This window comes from Amphibalanus amphitrite, unplaced genomic scaffold, assembly GCF_019059575.1.
Source record: "Amphibalanus amphitrite isolate SeventyFive unplaced genomic scaffold, NRLGWU_Aamphi_draft 001204F_arrow, whole genome shotgun sequence".
NCBI classification, from domain to species: Eukaryota; Metazoa; Arthropoda; class Thecostraca; order Balanomorpha; family Balanidae; genus Amphibalanus; species Amphibalanus amphitrite.
Window position 1 is genome coordinate 67372 of NW_024882698.1, and position 17968 is coordinate 85339.

Below are 17968 nucleotides of genomic sequence, written 5' to 3' on the forward strand. Positions count from 1 at the left end.
TTTAGCCCTTCATAGCTGGCGTCAGTTCCAATTTATGGTTTCCAATTATACTTCTCTTCACGGTCGTTCGAATGAGCCAGACCGGGGTTTCAGGCCCATCACCATTGTTCTGTGAAACACGGAAAAGCATTTTTTGCCAGGTTACCAACTATGTTTACAATTTTTAAATGTTATGTTATTCCATAAACGTTTGGAATTTTTATAAGCGTTCTTGTCCATGCATTGCATGGTTATCGTACATGTATTCTACCAATTTTAATGTTTTTTACCCCACTAATAGCTAAGCTGGAATATTTTTGTCTCGGACGGTATGCGCGGGGCAAAGTGGCCGGGGCAAAGTAGCCACCCCCCAATTGGCCATAAGCTGCTTCCATCTGGATAAAAAACATTATTTATATTCAAATGTGTCGTCATGCATTCATCTTGGCAACTTTTCAGTTGCATGAGTTACCAAATAATGCAATTAAATGTTTTTTTTTCATGAAAATCCTTTCTTTGTTTACCTACAGATGGAAGATGATAAAGTAAACATCCATCTTCGCTTAACCTTGTCACCATCAAATACCCTAGTCGTACACGAGGCAACTATTTTGTTTCTCATGTCGGGACTTGAGAAGACGCCGGTGGCCGCTTTGCCCCAGGGTATGGGGCAAAGTGGCCAATATGCATAGGTTTAAAGTTTTGTCAATATCTTTCATATGCGAACGCCGTTGGAAATAAAACGCAGTTGAAATAAAAGGCAACTTAATAGGGATCACATTGGTATAGAAAGAATCTTTCCAAGTTTAAAAATCAAGCGTTGGCATCGTGAGAAGCGTTAGGGTGGCCGCTTTGCCCCACTCTCCCCTACCTACGCATTGCTGGTGGATAGATATAGACTATGAGGCATATTGAGCAAATCAGTTACCTCTATAAAAGAGCAATGTTTTCGGATTTCGTGTAAATATATTGGTCTTCATCGGTTCAGCGACGTGCGGAATCGGTGCAGGCCGCACGGTACGAGCGGTACCTCGGTACAGTACCACCGAGTGCCCAGGCACGGTACCAGCGGGTACCTGGGTCCTCCTGAGCGGTACCGAGAGGCCCGCACCTCGGTCCCGGTACCCCACCCGGGCGGGTACAAAGGCATCACCGACGCACAAGGCAAAGCGCTGGCGAACATATGCGTAGGAGCCTGCCCAGCCAATAGCTAACATAAGGACCTCATACAGCGCGCTCGGGCAAAACCACGTATCACAAAATAGACTGCAAGCTGACCGTTTCGTCGGGTACACTGAAGGCAGACTCCCGGTTCCACCAGCCTCTCGCGCCGATCAGCAGTCGAGCAGCGCGCAGATAAACATCACTAAATAGAATCTGGACGATTACACCAAAATCGAGCCACGATTACACGCTTCTCTCACGGGTGAGGTTTGTATCATTGCCGCACGATTCTGCGGGACACCAATCATTTCTCCAGTGCGGACAGAGGACAGTGCCTTCTCCAGCCGTCAGTCATGATCCGCATAGCGCGGCGCCGGCCGAGTCCCGCGCGCCCGCTGGCGGTACGAGCTCCCACCTACCGCCATCCGTTTGTAGCTGGGTTGTGACTGTGCCACGGTGATCGCCGCAGCTCGAGCGAGGACTGACCCTATGACTGGATGTTCTCATAGGTTTGCAGCGACTCCTCCAACTTGTCGGCAATCTGACGGGGGAGATGGAGCGCACGTCAGAAATAGTGTCGATGTGATCGATATGAGACAACATTACACAAATACACAGACTATATCCCACCACAAAGACATCGACAAAAAGAGCAATATCAGTATCTTAGACGTTCAAGACGCAGTGGAAGCCCTTCCCTCCCAAAAGAACAAAATAAGCATGTCCCGTTTTCAACTATGTTGCCCTGCGGCTATGTTGACAGAATACACAGCCACCCATAACACCTCCCTCGTTTCTAAAGGCTGCATTAGATCATCCCCAGGGCGCGGACCGGCCGCCGAGGTTAAGTGGCGCCGGAGGACATATCTGGCCGGTGACCCGCAAGATCAGGCGGCCCGGCGATTGGCTGCTGGTACGCCGCGCCCGGGGCTGCGGGGCACTAGCGAGGATATGTCGGGTCACCGCCTGACTGGCGGGACAGTGATTCTGAGAAGGCGAGCATTTTCCTATGCGACGAGCCGTGTCAGTGGCTTATAAATGCGATAACTCTTAGCAGGATGTTGAGAGAAGCGACTATGGTGTTTTAACATCGAGGCACCGGGTTTCTAACTCGTCCTCCGTATCTTGGCAGCGAGACACGGGTGCGGGGTTCCTTTACCTTATACACAAGGGCAAGATCAGCCGGCTCCGGCTAGCCTTGCCATCAGTGCGCCAGATTATCAGTCGATCTGTCTAATTACAGACACTCGCCACAGAGGGGCTCAAATCAGTGCATGGCGCCTTCCTCACCACTCCATTCTGGTCCAACATCTCTATCCTATCTATATCCATGGCTGACTTTTCAACTAATCAATGTCGCCGACGTATGTGAACGAAACCAGAGGACATCGCGGCGGTATCCCCACTAAACACGTATTCTTAATTACAGCGACACTGAAACTAGCCCTGGCGTATGTGATTACAGTCCGTCCATAGCACCCAACTGTTCCACAGCCCCCATCACCACCCTCACCTGTCTGTAGAAGGAGACCTGGTTGCGCAGGAAGCCCCGCATGGCCTCTGTGAAGTCAGCCACGCGCTCCTTCTGGAAGTGGCTCATCTCGGCCATCAGTGCGTAGGAGACGACGTCCGTGCGCCGGCCCACCTGTTGTACCTCGTCGTCACTCAGCTTCCCCTCTGCACCGTACCGACTGTACTCCTTTCGTTTCTGCATCGCTCCCTGAGGACAAAGTTAGACATAGGGTAGCGTACAATGACTGGACGCCTTTACCGTTGCCAGCGGTGATGTATATACGCCTTAATACCCAGCATTTTTAGAAATCCCATCCACCAATGCACCAATAGGGACGGAATAGTGTATGTACAGCAGTGGGTGGTTGGCGGGATACGTTTTGTTCCCTGAAATGATTAAAATAAAAAGTTAGACAGGGATGGTTAGCAAAAACTAATGGGTCAAAAAACTATTGCGTCTCGAGTCCCCGCAAAGAAATAACGTCACACGCTGGTCTGAAATAGCATGACTGCTATCTAGTAAGCAGAACGTGGTCACCGCTTGCCGTAGGGGTGCATCAGTGCAAAACCCCCACGCCCACTTTCAGTTCCGCAGCGTTACTTCCATGTCAGGAGTCCTAGGGGAGGCAGGCGGATCGCAAAATCATTGCAACCGCTACTCCCCCTCACGGCTCTCGCTCGATACATACTGCAGATGAGTTAACTGCGTACTATCAAACATCGTACATTGTCGCACTCTTACAGCACACACCTTCATCATGGTCTCATCGGAGTCCCCAAATTCCGTCCACGTCAGCACATAAATATCTTGTTTCACCACCAATCATCCATGCTCTGTTCACCCACCCGGCCTGCCTCAGCGTTCCACCCCGCCCCTCACTCCACCGCGCCACCCTCTGCGTCCTCCAACCTACCTTATGCATGTTGAACATGTCTGGGAAGCTGGTGAGCATGCCGCGGTACTCGTGTAGCAGGTCGTTGAAGCGCTCCCAGTCGTAGCGGGGCTGGTCTTCGTACAGCTGACCCACCTCCTGGTACACTGCTGCCGTGTGTCCGACCGCCTGGGTCAGCGCCGGAGAGTCTGACGGGGCGAGGGTTAGGGTTAGTGTTGGCGGGGGTAAGGTGGTGGTTATATGCCACATATCCTCCATCAGGACAATAGAGTCGAATGGCGGCACGGGTAGCATGTGTCAGATGACGAACGGAGTAGCTGGTCAGCGTGGGTGGGTGGTTAAAAACAACTCACAGCAGCTGGCGTAGATGGATACTAGGTGTAATATGAGCGAGAGGGCAGTTTCAGGCTTTAAGAGGACTGGGAGAAGGCACTGTAGCTGTCAGGTGACACTCAAAAGAAGGCAAGGGGTCAGTCAGGCAGAGGCTGCGTGGGCCTTTGGGGTTCTGATATGGTCTAAAATTGTGCCCAGGTGAGGTGAAGTAGTGAATGTGGTGAATGGCGTTTTAGCCAGGAGTCATCCGTCCGAACACAGAAGAGCATGGCATAGTCAGCAGTGGTGTTGAACGGGCGATGCCGACAGGCGTCCCCCAGCAACTCACACGCCTGTGTGTCGCTGCCGAACGCCTGTGAGAGTGCCTTGAAGCCGTGCGAGATCTTCTGGAACTCGCGCTTGTAGGGCCCCTGGTGCTTCTTGATCTGATCGACGGAGATGGTCTGCAGCAGCTTCACCGCCGCGTCCATGCTCTGGCTGAACTTGGAGAAGTTGTCGATCTCCGTCTCACTGTCAGAGGAGGGAGGAGTGGGTGATTAACGTCAGACCGTCAGACCGGGTAGTTAAAATTTATGAGGCGATACAGATGCCAGCTAGTTTTAGCGCCAGAAAGAGTGACTAGGGTTAATCAACTCGCCACTTTATTTGCCATATCTAAACGTCAAGTAAAAAAAAAAACTTTCCACGTGTACGACAATCAGCCAAAATGTGCTACTTTGCCAACAATCAAAGACGAACCAATGAGTCCGTCTCTACCCGCATCTGTCCTTCTCCACCCTCCACCAGCCACCTGTGAACTTACATCTGTCCCTGCATCAGCGGCTTATCGGGCACCTTGAGCGCCATGAAGAAGTTGGCGCCGACCAGTTCGTCCTTCTCAGCTCGCCGCTTCCCCGTCTTCCACTGTTTCTCGTCAGTGCACGTCAGGAAGTGGTTCCATACCTGGCGACGATTGAACTCGGGTCAAATCATGAGAGGCATAAGAACACCCACATGAATAGACACACAGAGGCACTTACATGTAATTATGCCAGGAAATTGGGTGAGGATAGATAGTCGAAGGCCAAAGAGAGGCCAGAGTGAAACTGAAACGTGCGATGACCCAGCAATCTCCCTTTACCCACCACACGAGCTGCGCTACCTCGTGCTTTTCTCAGCGAATGAAGTCCACTACGATTTTCTGGTAGCCCCCTCCCTCGAGTCGCCTTAACTCGAAAATCATCAAATCACAGTAATGAATACACCACGAGCAGCGCCATCAAGCCCCAATTATTTCTTTCTACCCCGAGCCACTCCACTCCTCCCCCCTCCCCACTCACCTCACAGCGGCTGAGCACGGGGTGGCGGCAGATCCTGTTGACCCACTGCTGCAGCATCATCATCCGGTGCTCGATAAAGTCCTCTTCATACCTCCCGGTCACCTGTTTGTCTGGCAGCGGCGCCACAGGGATCAGTGTGAACTTCTCCTCCAGACGGTCGTGCAGCCAGTCAAAGTGCTTGTACCGCCGGGACACCTGGCCGGGCACGGTGACAGGAGTGTCAGAGGGACTCTCGGGGGAGAAGTGAAGTGGTTACCGAGGCCTAATAGGGTACCCAAGTAAACGCAGTACCTACCGTAATTAAATGCGGGGCATGATGGGTTGACAAAATGCCTTCGATCGCGAACAGAAAAAAAAATGATGAGCGACTTCACAGAACACTGGATACTTCCAATATACCAACAACGTGCGTACTTTCACATAATGCATCTGAAGCCCGCGCCACCACATCATTTGTCGTGACTCGCCTTGAACTTAAATCGCATCTCAGCAGCTCTCATCCGTCTAAAAGCCCTTTCAGTTCCACTTACCTGGATATTGCTGAATGAAGGCACTAGCTGGTAGGCGATGAAGCTCTTCAGGCCCTTCATCTTGGTCTCCTTCTTGGGCGAAGTGACGGTGCACGTGTACGGTGTGAAGCTGTCCCACTCGTAACCGTGCTCAGTCTCCTGTAGGGGCGGGAGTTTATTTGTTCAAACAAGCATCTGCAGTGCATTTTCCTGAGTAAGTTGTTAAAGTAGGCAAAATAGCAGAACCCGAAGACTGAGAATCTTGCAATAACCAAGCCTTCGATCAAACGGAGGCCCGATTCTCGATATCCCACGACCGCTCCCCGCGCCACCCAGACGAGACCGCAGCAGCTCCTCACCGTGATGGTGATGAGGTCGGCGTCGGAGACGTGTATCTTGGACACGCCCAGGATGTAGTCCTCGCCGCCGGACTTGACGAACGTCGAGAACCGGTTCAGGTTACGCTTCACCGTGGCCTTGCCGTCACCCCGACCTGAGGGAGGAACGTAAGCCGTTGAAAATGACACATGCTATTATAACCGCTGTTTTATGTTTTCCGACCGAAAGCGCTGACAGATAGAGCTGATAGACCGAAACAGATAGACCGAAAGAGCTGACAACGGACATATTAACGTCGTGAAAATATAAGAAACCCGGTGAGCAGATTAACCCGCGCGGGGCTGGGGGGGGGGTAAATTTTACCCCCCCTCGCGAATTTTTGCGATATCTCAAAAACGGCGGCGCGCAGCGCCGCCAAACTTTCAGTACCTTTTCTTACATCAATTTGACACGTTCCCTGAAAATTTGAGCGAAATCCGTCGGAAAAATTTTGAGAAATTGACGTTTTAGTGACGTCATGTTCGCCATTTTCGCCTCAAAAACGGCAAAAGTTCAAACGCCGCTAACATCTTCATTTTTAAAGGAATCAAGACGTAACAAAAAAGGTTATACGTAATTTTACTTTGTCTATCAAATGGCTATCTCGGTTTTTTGAAAATTTTGGATTTTGGCCTAAATTTTTTCAAAAAACTGTCTTTTTTCGGAAAATCATTATAAAATCCAAAATTTTGAGTCTATCGAAAAAACCGGAATATATGTCAGAGAAGTGGTCTATGTGCACCCACATACCAAATTTTAGAAGAATCGGTTCAAAAATGTGGGAGTTATTCAAAATTTTATGACGTCACGACACACAAAATTTTTGAAAAATGACTTTTTTTGGAAGTTCTAGACCTCGTACGTAAACAAAAATAGCACCATTCGATTCGCCGTGAAAAACTGCATCAGATAGACACCTTTTGAGGCCTTAACAACCAACTTCAAAATTTGACCTCACTTGACCTGACCTTGACCTGACCTCGACCTGAAATTCATCCAGAGGTGGTCCATATCACTTATTGAGTGTGCCTATTGAATTCTATGAGTAAAATGACCCATAAAACATGTGTCGCACATGCCCTTTTCTATATTTTGTTTTTTGGTGACCTGACCTGACCTGACCTGACCTTGACCTTGACCTCTGAATGATATTGTATGCAACGAATATTGTCTTGGTAGCCTAAGAACACGTTTTGGGCAATCAGTCTCAGTCCATGACTCCATTCTTTGGCAACTACGGTGCAAGGCCGATACTGTAGAAACTTGCAATTTGTACCCTTGACCTGACCTTGACCTTGACCTCAAACTTTAAATTTAGTACATGTTTTTAGTAGTTCGTGATGAGAGCTTTCGATTGGCGTTTGAATTTTCCAAATCGGACCATTAGTTCGGGAGATAACAGGGGGGGTAAAATTTACCCCCCCCCCCAGCCCCGCGCGTTCGGCTGGAGACCCCAGCCCCGCGCGGGTTAATGTGCAGATTATTTTTTATAAACTCTTGCTGTGCGAGGTGTGAGGGGGGCAGGGGAGGAAGGGAAAAATTTGCCCGTTTACAAACGGTGTAAGAATCTCAAGTGTTCTTTACGGCATTCTTTGCACTATTCATCGTTTGTCGTCAACATTGCATTATCTTTCTAGTTGAGGTTTATTTGCCATTGGGTCTACAGTGCAGGGATATTTTTATCTCGCACTCCTCTGAAATGCAAAGATAAGAATTTGTTATCTCTGCATCCCTCTGAGATGCAAAGATAAGGTCTCGAGGGTTCATAGCGAAAAATCAAGAGTTCAAGTGATAATGGGTCAATAACCGAACGACATTGTTTATGGATGAAACTTATCAAATAAGAACAAACTATTCTGAATCTATTTTACATAGATGAATCCATCTAAATGCCAGTAAAACGCCTTTTGGGCGAAGAACGAGCGAGCGAGATAGTGAGCCCTGCACGTGCGGAAGGGCGAGAGGGTACTTCCAACGGGCTTACGCAAAGCACCCTTCTAACCGGTCGCTAGCATTGTACCAAATTTGAACGCAATCGGCCCAGCCGTTCCTGAGATCTGGAAGCGGCATTCTGCACGTGCGCACGTGCAAACGGGGTCCAAACTGACTTTTGCACGGCACCCTACTAACTGGTCCCCAACCGTGTACCAAATTTGAGCGCAATCGGCCCAGCCGTTCTCGAGATCTGGAAGCGCCCCCTGCACGTGCGCACGTGCAGTAGCACCTTAACCACAACACATGGGAATGCATTGTCTGATGGGTGCCTACTTGTATGCCAAGTTTCAGCGAAATCGCCCCAGTAATTACCGAGTTATTAAAATGGGAACAAATTTGACACCTCTTATTGTTGTATTTTGCACGTGCACTGGGGGTGACCCACATGCATCTAGAGTATCCTATTTTTAGTAGAAGGGATGCTGCTACCCTACAAAAATTACCGTAAGCCAATCGCCCAAGCGGCTGCTGAGATATGAGCCTCTCAAAATCACTACTTTTGCCAAACAGCTTGAACACCCTTGACTTTTCACGTGGCACGTGCCACGACGGTCACTGAGATGTATCAAAAGTAGTCAATTACGGGGTAGAAGGGATGGGGCTACCCAACAAAAAAGACCGCAGGCCAATCGGTCCAGCGGTTGCTGAGATATAAACCTCTCAAAAGCGTTACAGGCCGGGCCGGGCCGGGCCGGGCCGGGCCGGGCCGCTCATACTGAGATTTTTCCGTTATATTGAAAAGACTCACTTCGCTCGCTGCGCTCGCTCGCTCGTAATCAAGAATAAACCTCAACATAGAAAGATATAGGATTCCTCCTGGCTCACTCGTGGAAGATCGGATATATTTTCCAAGCGGGTTACAGAAAAACCTCGCTCCTTCGTCGCTCGGTTTTTCAGTTACCCGCTTGGAAAAGATATCCGTATCTTCCACTCGGAGCCATAAAGAATCCTCTATGTAGCGCACAAGTTCAACTATCTAAAAAGAGACACCTCACCCAAGATGACCTCACCAGCCTTGTTGACATGCAACAATGTCGTCTCACTAGCGGAACCGAGGGACAAAACGTCCTTGCACAGTAAACAGTACTCAACCGATAGCGTGATAAGACCACTGAGACGGCACGCACTGTCTAGCAGCTGCTATCAGTTCATTGCAGGGCCGAGTTCCGGGCATGGTATATCAACAATCCGTTTATCTCAACGGACGGAGAAATTAGACCATGTCCTTTATTCTAATTGATGTCATTTTATCCTTCACATCCGGGGGGGGGGGGGGTCGATATTGATGGAGCCTGAGGAGGCCAGCGCTGGTTGTTTGAGGCCAAAGAGAGGTAATCGACTGGGAACTGCTCAGACGACTGGCTGCGTCAGTCACAGAGCAGACAGCCCACAGAGGGTAGACTGCATGCACTGGGGACAAGAGAGACGAACTGCATGCTGTATCATGATTCTACATGAAGATCATAAGAGGGCCAACCAGCTGACTGCAAACTGTAAAGGGGGCTGAACTCAGTATGCAGACTAAACTCGGAATAAAAACGCCTGTAAAGCCTGCAATACAGTGGACCGCTCATTCTCAGCTGCGTCGTTCATCCGCCGGCGACTGACCCGAGTAGCTGACATCTGCACCGATGTCAGCCTGAAATGCTGATATCACCGGCGACTAGCCCCAGTTGCTCATGTCACCTGCTACTAACCTGAGTTGCTGACGTCGCCGGCGCTGCCGCGGACAGCCAGGTGACGGGCCGCCTCCCCGCCACCGGCCGGCCCGCCCACCTGGGTGTCGGCGTCACTGTCGTCGTCCCAATCATCGTCCCAGTCGTCCGCGTTGGTCACGCTGCTCGGGCGGCCGCCGGGGACGGGCGCCGCCGGAGGGGGCATCTGAAGGGGGACTCGAGGCCGTCAGAAGGGTGATATACGTGCGACATAGCGTAACTTGAAAAAATGAACAGACGATAGGCAAAACGTCTGAAATTGCTCCGCCATTCAGTGCGATGGGGAAACATATACCTCTCCCCCGACCAAACTAAGGTGGAGCGCGAGGCTTCTAGGAAGTTGAGAGATGAGCTCCGCTCTCGCAGGGCAGCCGGTGAACAAAGCCTTGTAATCCGCAACGGGAGAATCATTTCCAATGACAGGCCAGTTTCACATGCCCAAGCCGGTCGGAGGTTCGATAGTGCAAGGGACAGTGCCAGATCCATTACCTTGCCAGTCGTCCGGTCGTCGGCTGCAACCCATGACTTGGTTCCAGCTGATGCATCAGCACGTAACGATACCTCCCGTGTGTTATCTTTGGATGTTACGGTGTCTGATGGCTGTCCTCCAGAACCTCAGCAAGCGTGACTGCCCGTGAAGAATGCCTCTGAGGGCACTCGGTGCCTACGTATTTGGTACACAAATGCGGACCAATTGTTGAACAAGAGGGATGATTTGTGCATGACTATTTGTGGTGAAGATCCCGATATCATTTTCATCACTGAAGCGCTACCGAAGGTGCGGATGTCGTCAGTGCCCCTTGTCTTGTTCTCTGTGCCTGGTTATGAAGTGCACACCAACTTTGATGATACCAATTACCTTGTTTGTTTGTTTGTTTGTTGGGGGTTAGGGGCGCGCATACCAATTACCTTGGCATTCGAGGCATATGCATCTATATTCATCATCGACTGAAAGTTTCCAACGTACATTTTCCAGATTCAAGATTTAAAGAGCAACTTTGGGTACAATTGTGCTTGGAAAACAATGACGTGCTACTTGCCGGATGCATTTATCGCAGCCCCTCAGGCGACCCCCATCGAAGTGTTGATGATTTGTCTTGCTTACTCCAAAATGCGATTTCTCTCAAGCACACTCACCTGCTCATTGTTGGGGATTTTAACATTCCTCAGATTGACTGGGAAAACAACTTTTGCAGCGCATCTGAAGCACATTTTGCCAACAAGTTTTTGTCTGCCGTTCAGGATGCATTCCTGTTCCAGCATGTCACCAAGCCTACCAGATTTAGAGAGGGTTGTAGGCCTAGTATACTGGATTTGGTGTTTACAAATGATGAGAATATGATAACAAAGATCAAATATTGTCCTGGATTAGGAAGGAGTGATCATGTGCTACTGAAATGCGATATTGCCTGTTACAACAAAAAATGTTCTTCTGCCGGCTTGAAATGGAATTTTCACCGCGCTGACTTCACGGCCTTGCGTGTAAAACTACATGCAGTTGACTGGAGCTGTTTGTCAACCATGAGTGTAGACGCGGGTTACAAGTGGTTTAGGAGCAAACTTGAATCGCTGATGAGTGAGTGCATACCCAAAGCAAGAAACGTCAAGTCTAAAAAGAACGTTTACATGAATAGCCGTTCACTAAACCTCAAGAAGAAGAAGAAGGTACTGTGGTCAGTGTACATGAGAACGCAAGACCCCATCAACTATAGCAGATATAAGATTTGCAGAAATAAGCTTAGGACATTGACTCGCCAGTTAAGGAAAGATTTTGAAGCTAAGATATCAGCAAACATGAAAGAAAACCCGAAGGCTTTTTGGAAATATGTGAACAGCCGCCGTAAAGTTAAATCAAGTATTGGTGATCTAAGAAACGACCAGGGCCAGCTTGTTAGCGAGGAAAAAGAGAAGGCCTCGCTCCTGAATGACGTCTTCTCAGGCGCATTCACTATTGAAAAAACGGATGTCGTGCCACAACTAGCAAACCGTTACACAGGGCCGCCGCTGATCGATATACCAGTCAACCTTTTCACAGTGAAGCAAAAGCTTAAAGCACTGAACCCCAATAGTGCCCCAGGAGCTGATGACATTCACCCCGCGTTTTAAGGGAATTGAGTGGTCCTCTCTCCCTTCCCTTGACCTTACTGTTCCGAAAATCGCTTGAAACTGGGTCTATTCCTGCAGACTGGAAGCACGGTAAAGTCATACCAATCTTTAAGAAAGGTGAAAAGGAAGACCCAAGAAACTATAGACCTGTCAGCCTCACATCTGTTCCCTGTAAGATTCTCGAGTCGCTCATTCGTGATTGTTTAATGGACCATTTGCTGTCAAATGACCTGCTGTCCAAGGACCAACATGGCTTCCGCCCGAAGCGATCTTGTGATACGCAACTGCTTGACTCTATAGACTCATGGAGCCGCCTGTTGGAGGACAAGACGGAGGTCGAAGTGATTTACCTTGACTTCCGAAAGGCGTTCGACTCCGTCCCACACAAGAGACTGATAGGCAAGCTGCGCTGTTATGGTATTGGTGACCGAGTGTTGTCTTGGATTGAATCATTCCTGGAAGACAGAATGCAGCAAGTGTCCCTATATGGAAACCTGTCAGATTTGGTCCCTGTGCGCAGTGGTGTGCCCCAAGGCTCAGTGTTGGGCCCATTGCTCTTCTTGCTCTATGTCAATGACTTGCCAGATGCTGTCACTTCAAATGTGCGAATGTTCGCAGATGACACAAAGCTGTTCTCAGGCATCTCTTCTGAACATGATGTGCGGACATTGCAGGCAGACCTGAACGCCCTCGTGGAATGGTCTAGAACTTGGCAGCTGCCATTTAACGAGAATAAGTGCAAAGTGCTTCATGTTGGTGCAGCCAAGGACCACCACTCATTTCAAATGGGGTCGGACAGACTGACAAACACGTCAGTCGAGAGAGACCTGGGTGTGCAGGTCGACTCAATCTTGAAGTTTCGACAGCAAGCGTCTACGGCGGTCTTCAAAGCGTCTCAAGTTCTTGCGGTCATCCGCCGGTCCTTCGCCTTTTTAGATGAATTTACCCTGCCTCTTCTGTTCAAATCTCTCGTGCGGCCTCACCTGGAGTTCAGCAGTCTTGTTTGGGGTCCGTTCAATAGAGCTGATCAGAAGGCAGTCGAAAGGGTTCAAAGAAGAGCCACCCGGTTAGTGGTGAGCATCCGCCACCTTCCATATCCTGAAAGGCTGAAGAGACTGAAGCTCCCGTCACTGTACTATCGGCGTAGACGCATGGATATGATCCACGCATACAAGATGCTGCACGGCCACGTTGATACTGATCCTTCAGAGCTTCTGGCAACGAATCCTGAAAGGCGAACTCGGGGTCACACACTTAAACTACGGAAGCCTCGTGCAACCTGCCGTGCCAGACTGAATTCATTTTCTGTGCGGTGTATTAACGATTGGAACGGGCTTCCAGCAGAAATTGTACATTCGCCCTCAGTCAACGTCTTTAAGAACAGGCTGGATGCACACTGGGAGTCGATCTGGTACTCCACTCCTGTAACAGACTGAGTAGTGAGTACTAAGTGAAGTTATGGAAATCGGCGAGAACGGGCCCTACAGGACATCGTGCCTCTTGCCCCGATAACACGAAGATGAAGATGAAGATGAAGATGAAAACGAGATAAAGACGAAGGCTGCTGCGAGAGAGGAATCAGTCTTAGTGTTGCATAAGAAAAGTGGCATCATCGACAATGGTAAGACGTAGTCAATCGACCATCACAACTATAAAAGTTCAGATAAATCATTTTACATTCTGACAAGACTCCACCTTAATCGTATGGTGGCATTCTCTTAGCAGAATGTTATCGTGACCTGAGCCGACATTCGTGCACTGAACTCATTCCAGTCAATTTGCCATGGATTTGTATGGTTTGTTTGAGCAGTCTCGCCCTGACATGACTTGGCCCTCGCGGACTGTCCCTTCTCTCAGTCAGTGCTTCAAAGACTTATTTGACCCGGCCCGAGCCAACCCTCGCGCACTGACCTTTTCCCGGTCGGTGCTCCATGGGTCGGCCGGCGTCGGCTCCTTCCACGGGTCAGTCCAGGAGTTGCGCGAGGCGGCCGGGGTGGTGGCCGTTGGTGTGGGAACCGACCAGCCAGGGGCAGCCGGCGGGACGACTGGCGGCGCTACTGGCAGTGCAGCTGGCGGGGCCACCGGGGGAGGTGGCGGAGACACTGCCACCCGCTGAAACCCGGCAACAGGGCACATCAATCAATATCATGCGGATACAAAAAAAGACATAAAGAGGAAAACTCAATAATAGCGATAGTTACGATATGACTTAATACAGTTTCCTTCTCTGTTTGCCAAATGAATGAGAACTTTTTAGACATCGTTTACGTAAAAATCTCAGACTTCATCTCACCGAGAGCGACTCTCGCACCGCATCTCACCATTGCTCACCCACTCACCAGGAGCGCCTGTAGTCCCACATCTCGCCGGTCCTCACCTCACAGTAGGCCTCCGGGAAGAGTCCGCACTGCTGGCTCTCATTGACACCCTCCCACCATCCCTCTCCGACGTCGGTGCGTGTGATGGTGAGCAGCTCACCGGCACGCAGGCGGATCTCACTCGTATCCGGCTGGGGCTCAAAGTCGTACAGCGCAGTCGCCTGCCGAAACGGAGCGCTGTTGTTTATGAGGGCTATACGGCGCACCGACTGTCAAGGACATCTGGCGCCGCCGAAACGGGACGGAGATGGGAGAAGGTGTAATGCGTGCGTACAACACACGCGAAACGAGCGACGTGTGTGATGGTTGATAGGGTTAAAAACAGGTGACATACCGTTGCACGTATGCTTTACACGATGATACAAGACAAGTCACGTGAATGATGTGTGGATCGACCAGAGCTACCATGGTGTAATAGGTCCAGGGTCTCACCGTCGCAGGGAAAACGCCGGAGCATACATCAGTGTAACAAAATACAGAATACAGATACTTTTTCAACACACACCTGCAACCGTATCACCAACGATACATAGCGGAAATGCGTGAGGGAGAGAGGGGGAGAGAGGGGAAAGGAGGGGAGTCTGAAGCAAGGAGTGCCCTGCAGGGAGTGCCGTTCCTGAGTCACATTCCAGGTCCGTCTGGCTCCGAGGCCGCCGGTGAGTCAGTTGATAGTGGCCCGCGGGCTGGCTCACACGGTTATCGGTGAACGTCACGCCCCGCGCGGGCCTCCTGACGGGTGCACGCGTCGGACGTGGGCCGCTTCTGACATTACCACCGGGCACAGAAGGGCGACCGAAAGGTCACAGGCCACTGGGCCGCTCAGAACAACCTACACTGACTCTGCTCCCTTTATCTAACGAATAGTGTTTGTCTTTTCAAACAACCTGCGGTTACAAAGATGCCAAATGTCTGTCCTGAGGTGATCCACTTTGAAAAAGCTTGTTGGATTCCTCAGGTCTTGGATTCGTCTTGACACCATCACAAGCTTCTGGACGCCGTCGCTGGAGGTAGACACCAGGGTGGGCAATGGCTCGGCGGTATCCTCACCAGACAACGATTTTCGTAACATTTATAGATGGGCGGGAAGAGTCCCAGTGGAGAGACAGGCGCCTTGCACTTGCTGCCCATTCGTAAGAAGCTGTTTCCTACATCAAGGGTTTGCTTCAGTCTACCCAACGAGCCACACTTCGTTGACATTTTGTGCGTCTTGCAGCTGTCGCGGCCATCTCGAGCGCAGGCACGTCCACAATATGCAAATGGGTAGGTCATGTTTATGTAAGCAACTGCACCATGATAGACCATGACATTCAGAACAAATGGTGCTCCAAAGAGAAGCCTTGGCCTGGTAAAAACCCTCAGAGATTACATGGCACTGAGGCTAAGCTTGAACCCAGTCTGTCCATGTTTATGCCTCAGTGACCACTCACGACTATCAAGCACAACAGGAGGACAATAGTGACGTGGCGAGGCCTTCAAAAACCAAAATTGTGGGGCATCTGCCTAATAAAATAAAGCATGGGTGCACTGGGAAATGCATTGGAAATTACTTGTTGAAATGACCCTTTTGATTTTTATCTGTCACCTAACAACAATTCCATATTTAGAGCCTTCATTTAGCGCCTTCACTTGAGCCAATTAGTGATAAGGTAGGTGCAAAGCTTTGAAATATTGGCCACAGACCAGGTCCAGGATGTCTTACCAAGACAACTTACCTACCTGCTGCAAGGTCTAAGAGTATTCACTAGTTTCACCAGCTGGATAGATTCATAAGCTGGTGCAGGTAAAATGTTGCATGGAGCAGTATAGACACCGCAGTAGGTACCTAACATACTGCACTAAAATTACAACTCTGATGTAGAGCTGCCAAGAAAGTAATGCATCAGGCAGCAGGAACATTTTGGCCCTCTGGAGGCCAAACCCTTGACCTGATGTCAAATCTGAAAGTCTTTTCGAAAAGAGCGCTAAAAGGGTTATCGAGTGCACTTTTCCATGCTACTGTAGTTTTATTGGTTCCCAAATTATGTGCTGTGCCGGTGATTCAAAAACCTTGAAATAGGCAAGCAGGGTGTGGGTTAAAGTGGCTTTGAGGCGCCTCTTAAACTAAGTCCGATTGATGTGAAACCCACAGAAAGTGTTTTTGCGTGGTTTCACACCATTTCCAGGCCTTTGCTGGTTAAAATCAAAAGTTTGAAAATAAGGGCCACACTAATGTTGACCTTGACCTATTGAGGTCAACAAATATATTATCTCATGCAGATTGACAAGTGAATCTCAATGTTACTGTTAGTTTTGCTGTAGCTTGATTTGTTCAAGAGTATTTGGAAAAAAACTTTAAACATTAAAGGCCACTATTTTGACTGGGAATGTAAGTACCTAGTACCTAGTACCTACCTACCTATTTTGACCCCTGTGAGGTCATTTTTGACTTGAACTGAGGATTAGCTTAGTAAAAATTGTAGAACTTGTCAGCTTGTAGCAATGCACCATTTATCATTTGGCACTAAGTTGCTTTATTTTCAAGATAACAGGGGCAAGTACCTAACTGTCCCACAATCAATGCAAATTTGGTCCCTGTTTGGACAGCGCATCCTGCAAAATTTTGCACCACACATGCGCAGTAGGGTACCTTTGGGTGCCAGGCTCTGCCCTTCAGCATATGATTTAACATGTGTAACATCTGATTGCACAAAATCTTTCTAAAAAAATAAGTGTTTGGTATGTTTTTTTGGGGGGTATCATTAACACTCTTTTCAGTGGCACATTTCTATTAACCACATTTGAATACATTTCACTCAGGTATTGAGCAAAAACCGCCAGTCCAACCTCGCCAGATAGCCACTCGCCGAATAATGGCTGCCGCGGCCCTAGCTCTGCGGACTTGCAGAGAGTGGCAGAGCCAGGTGGCTGACATTATCCAAGTGTGCTGTCCCATGCTTCAAAATATTTTGTCCTGTGGCGAGCGACATTTTGGTGTAGAGCCCTGTTGGCAATCAGGTTAAGTTGGGAAGCATGCATACCTTCAGCCCCACTGATGCAGCCAGGTAGATATCTATGTTCTCTGCTAAAAATTCCAGAAAAAAATCATGCAATATGATACTGCCAGCTGTACCACAACTTGAAATCAAACAAAGATGGAACTCCGGTACCTAATTTGCTAACAACACCTACTCACATTTAAAGCTATACTCACCTTAAATTCTGACATTTTCTTGGAAGGCGATGTTTGTTTTGGCAGCTCAACACATAACGATTTCCTATCCCAATACTGGAATTACAAATATAATGTCAGACCGATGGCTATACAGAAGCCACACCTAAGTTGCGCACTCCCCTCGCTTTGTTATAAGAAATGACAGCAAGGGTTGCATTCTAAATATTTATTGCTTTGACTGTTATTATTTTTGCACGATTAAATGCTGTTTATTATACTTTTTGGTTTCTATCTTGGGCCCGTCAACTATCATTCACTCAAAAACAAAAATGAATATCGTTCAACTTCGCACAAAAAATTGCCGCGGAGCGCCACGAAATGCCGCAGGCCATTCAGCTGATTGACCGCCAACTGTTGATTTGTTTTCTTTGACAGGGTTCCTCATATTATTTGCGTTACTCATGACTCATGAGTAAACTTCTACCCGCTGCCCTTTGCCTTTTGGAGAATTTATGCCATAACCCGAATAATTGACC

The 17968-nt window shown here is 49.1% G+C and overlaps 1 protein-coding gene across 2 annotated transcripts; it reads right to left on the minus strand.

The window, feature by feature from the left end:
• Positions 1–925: 925 nt before the first annotated feature.
• Positions 926–17773, minus strand: LOC122371090 (sorting nexin lst-4-like). Of its 2 annotated transcripts, XM_043347180.1 has the most exons (13): positions 17711–17729; positions 17472–17546; positions 14281–14442; positions 13815–14015; positions 9780–9963; positions 6069–6202; positions 5731–5868; positions 5201–5395; positions 4684–4823; positions 4210–4391; positions 3570–3736; positions 2657–2863; positions 926–1684 (listed from the first exon to the last, which is right to left on the minus strand). In XM_043347180.1, exons 2-13 carry the CDS (start codon positions 17484–17486, stop codon positions 1631–1633), a joined length of 1779 nt encoding a protein of 592 aa, XP_043203115.1. In that variant the 5' UTR covers positions 17487–17546; positions 17711–17729; the 3' UTR covers positions 926–1630. The 2 variants fall into 2 exon arrangements, with proteins under 2 accessions (XP_043203115.1, XP_043203114.1); XM_043347179.1 differs by having other exon boundaries at positions 17472–17773.
• Between the last annotated feature and the right edge of the window lie 195 nt (positions 17774–17968).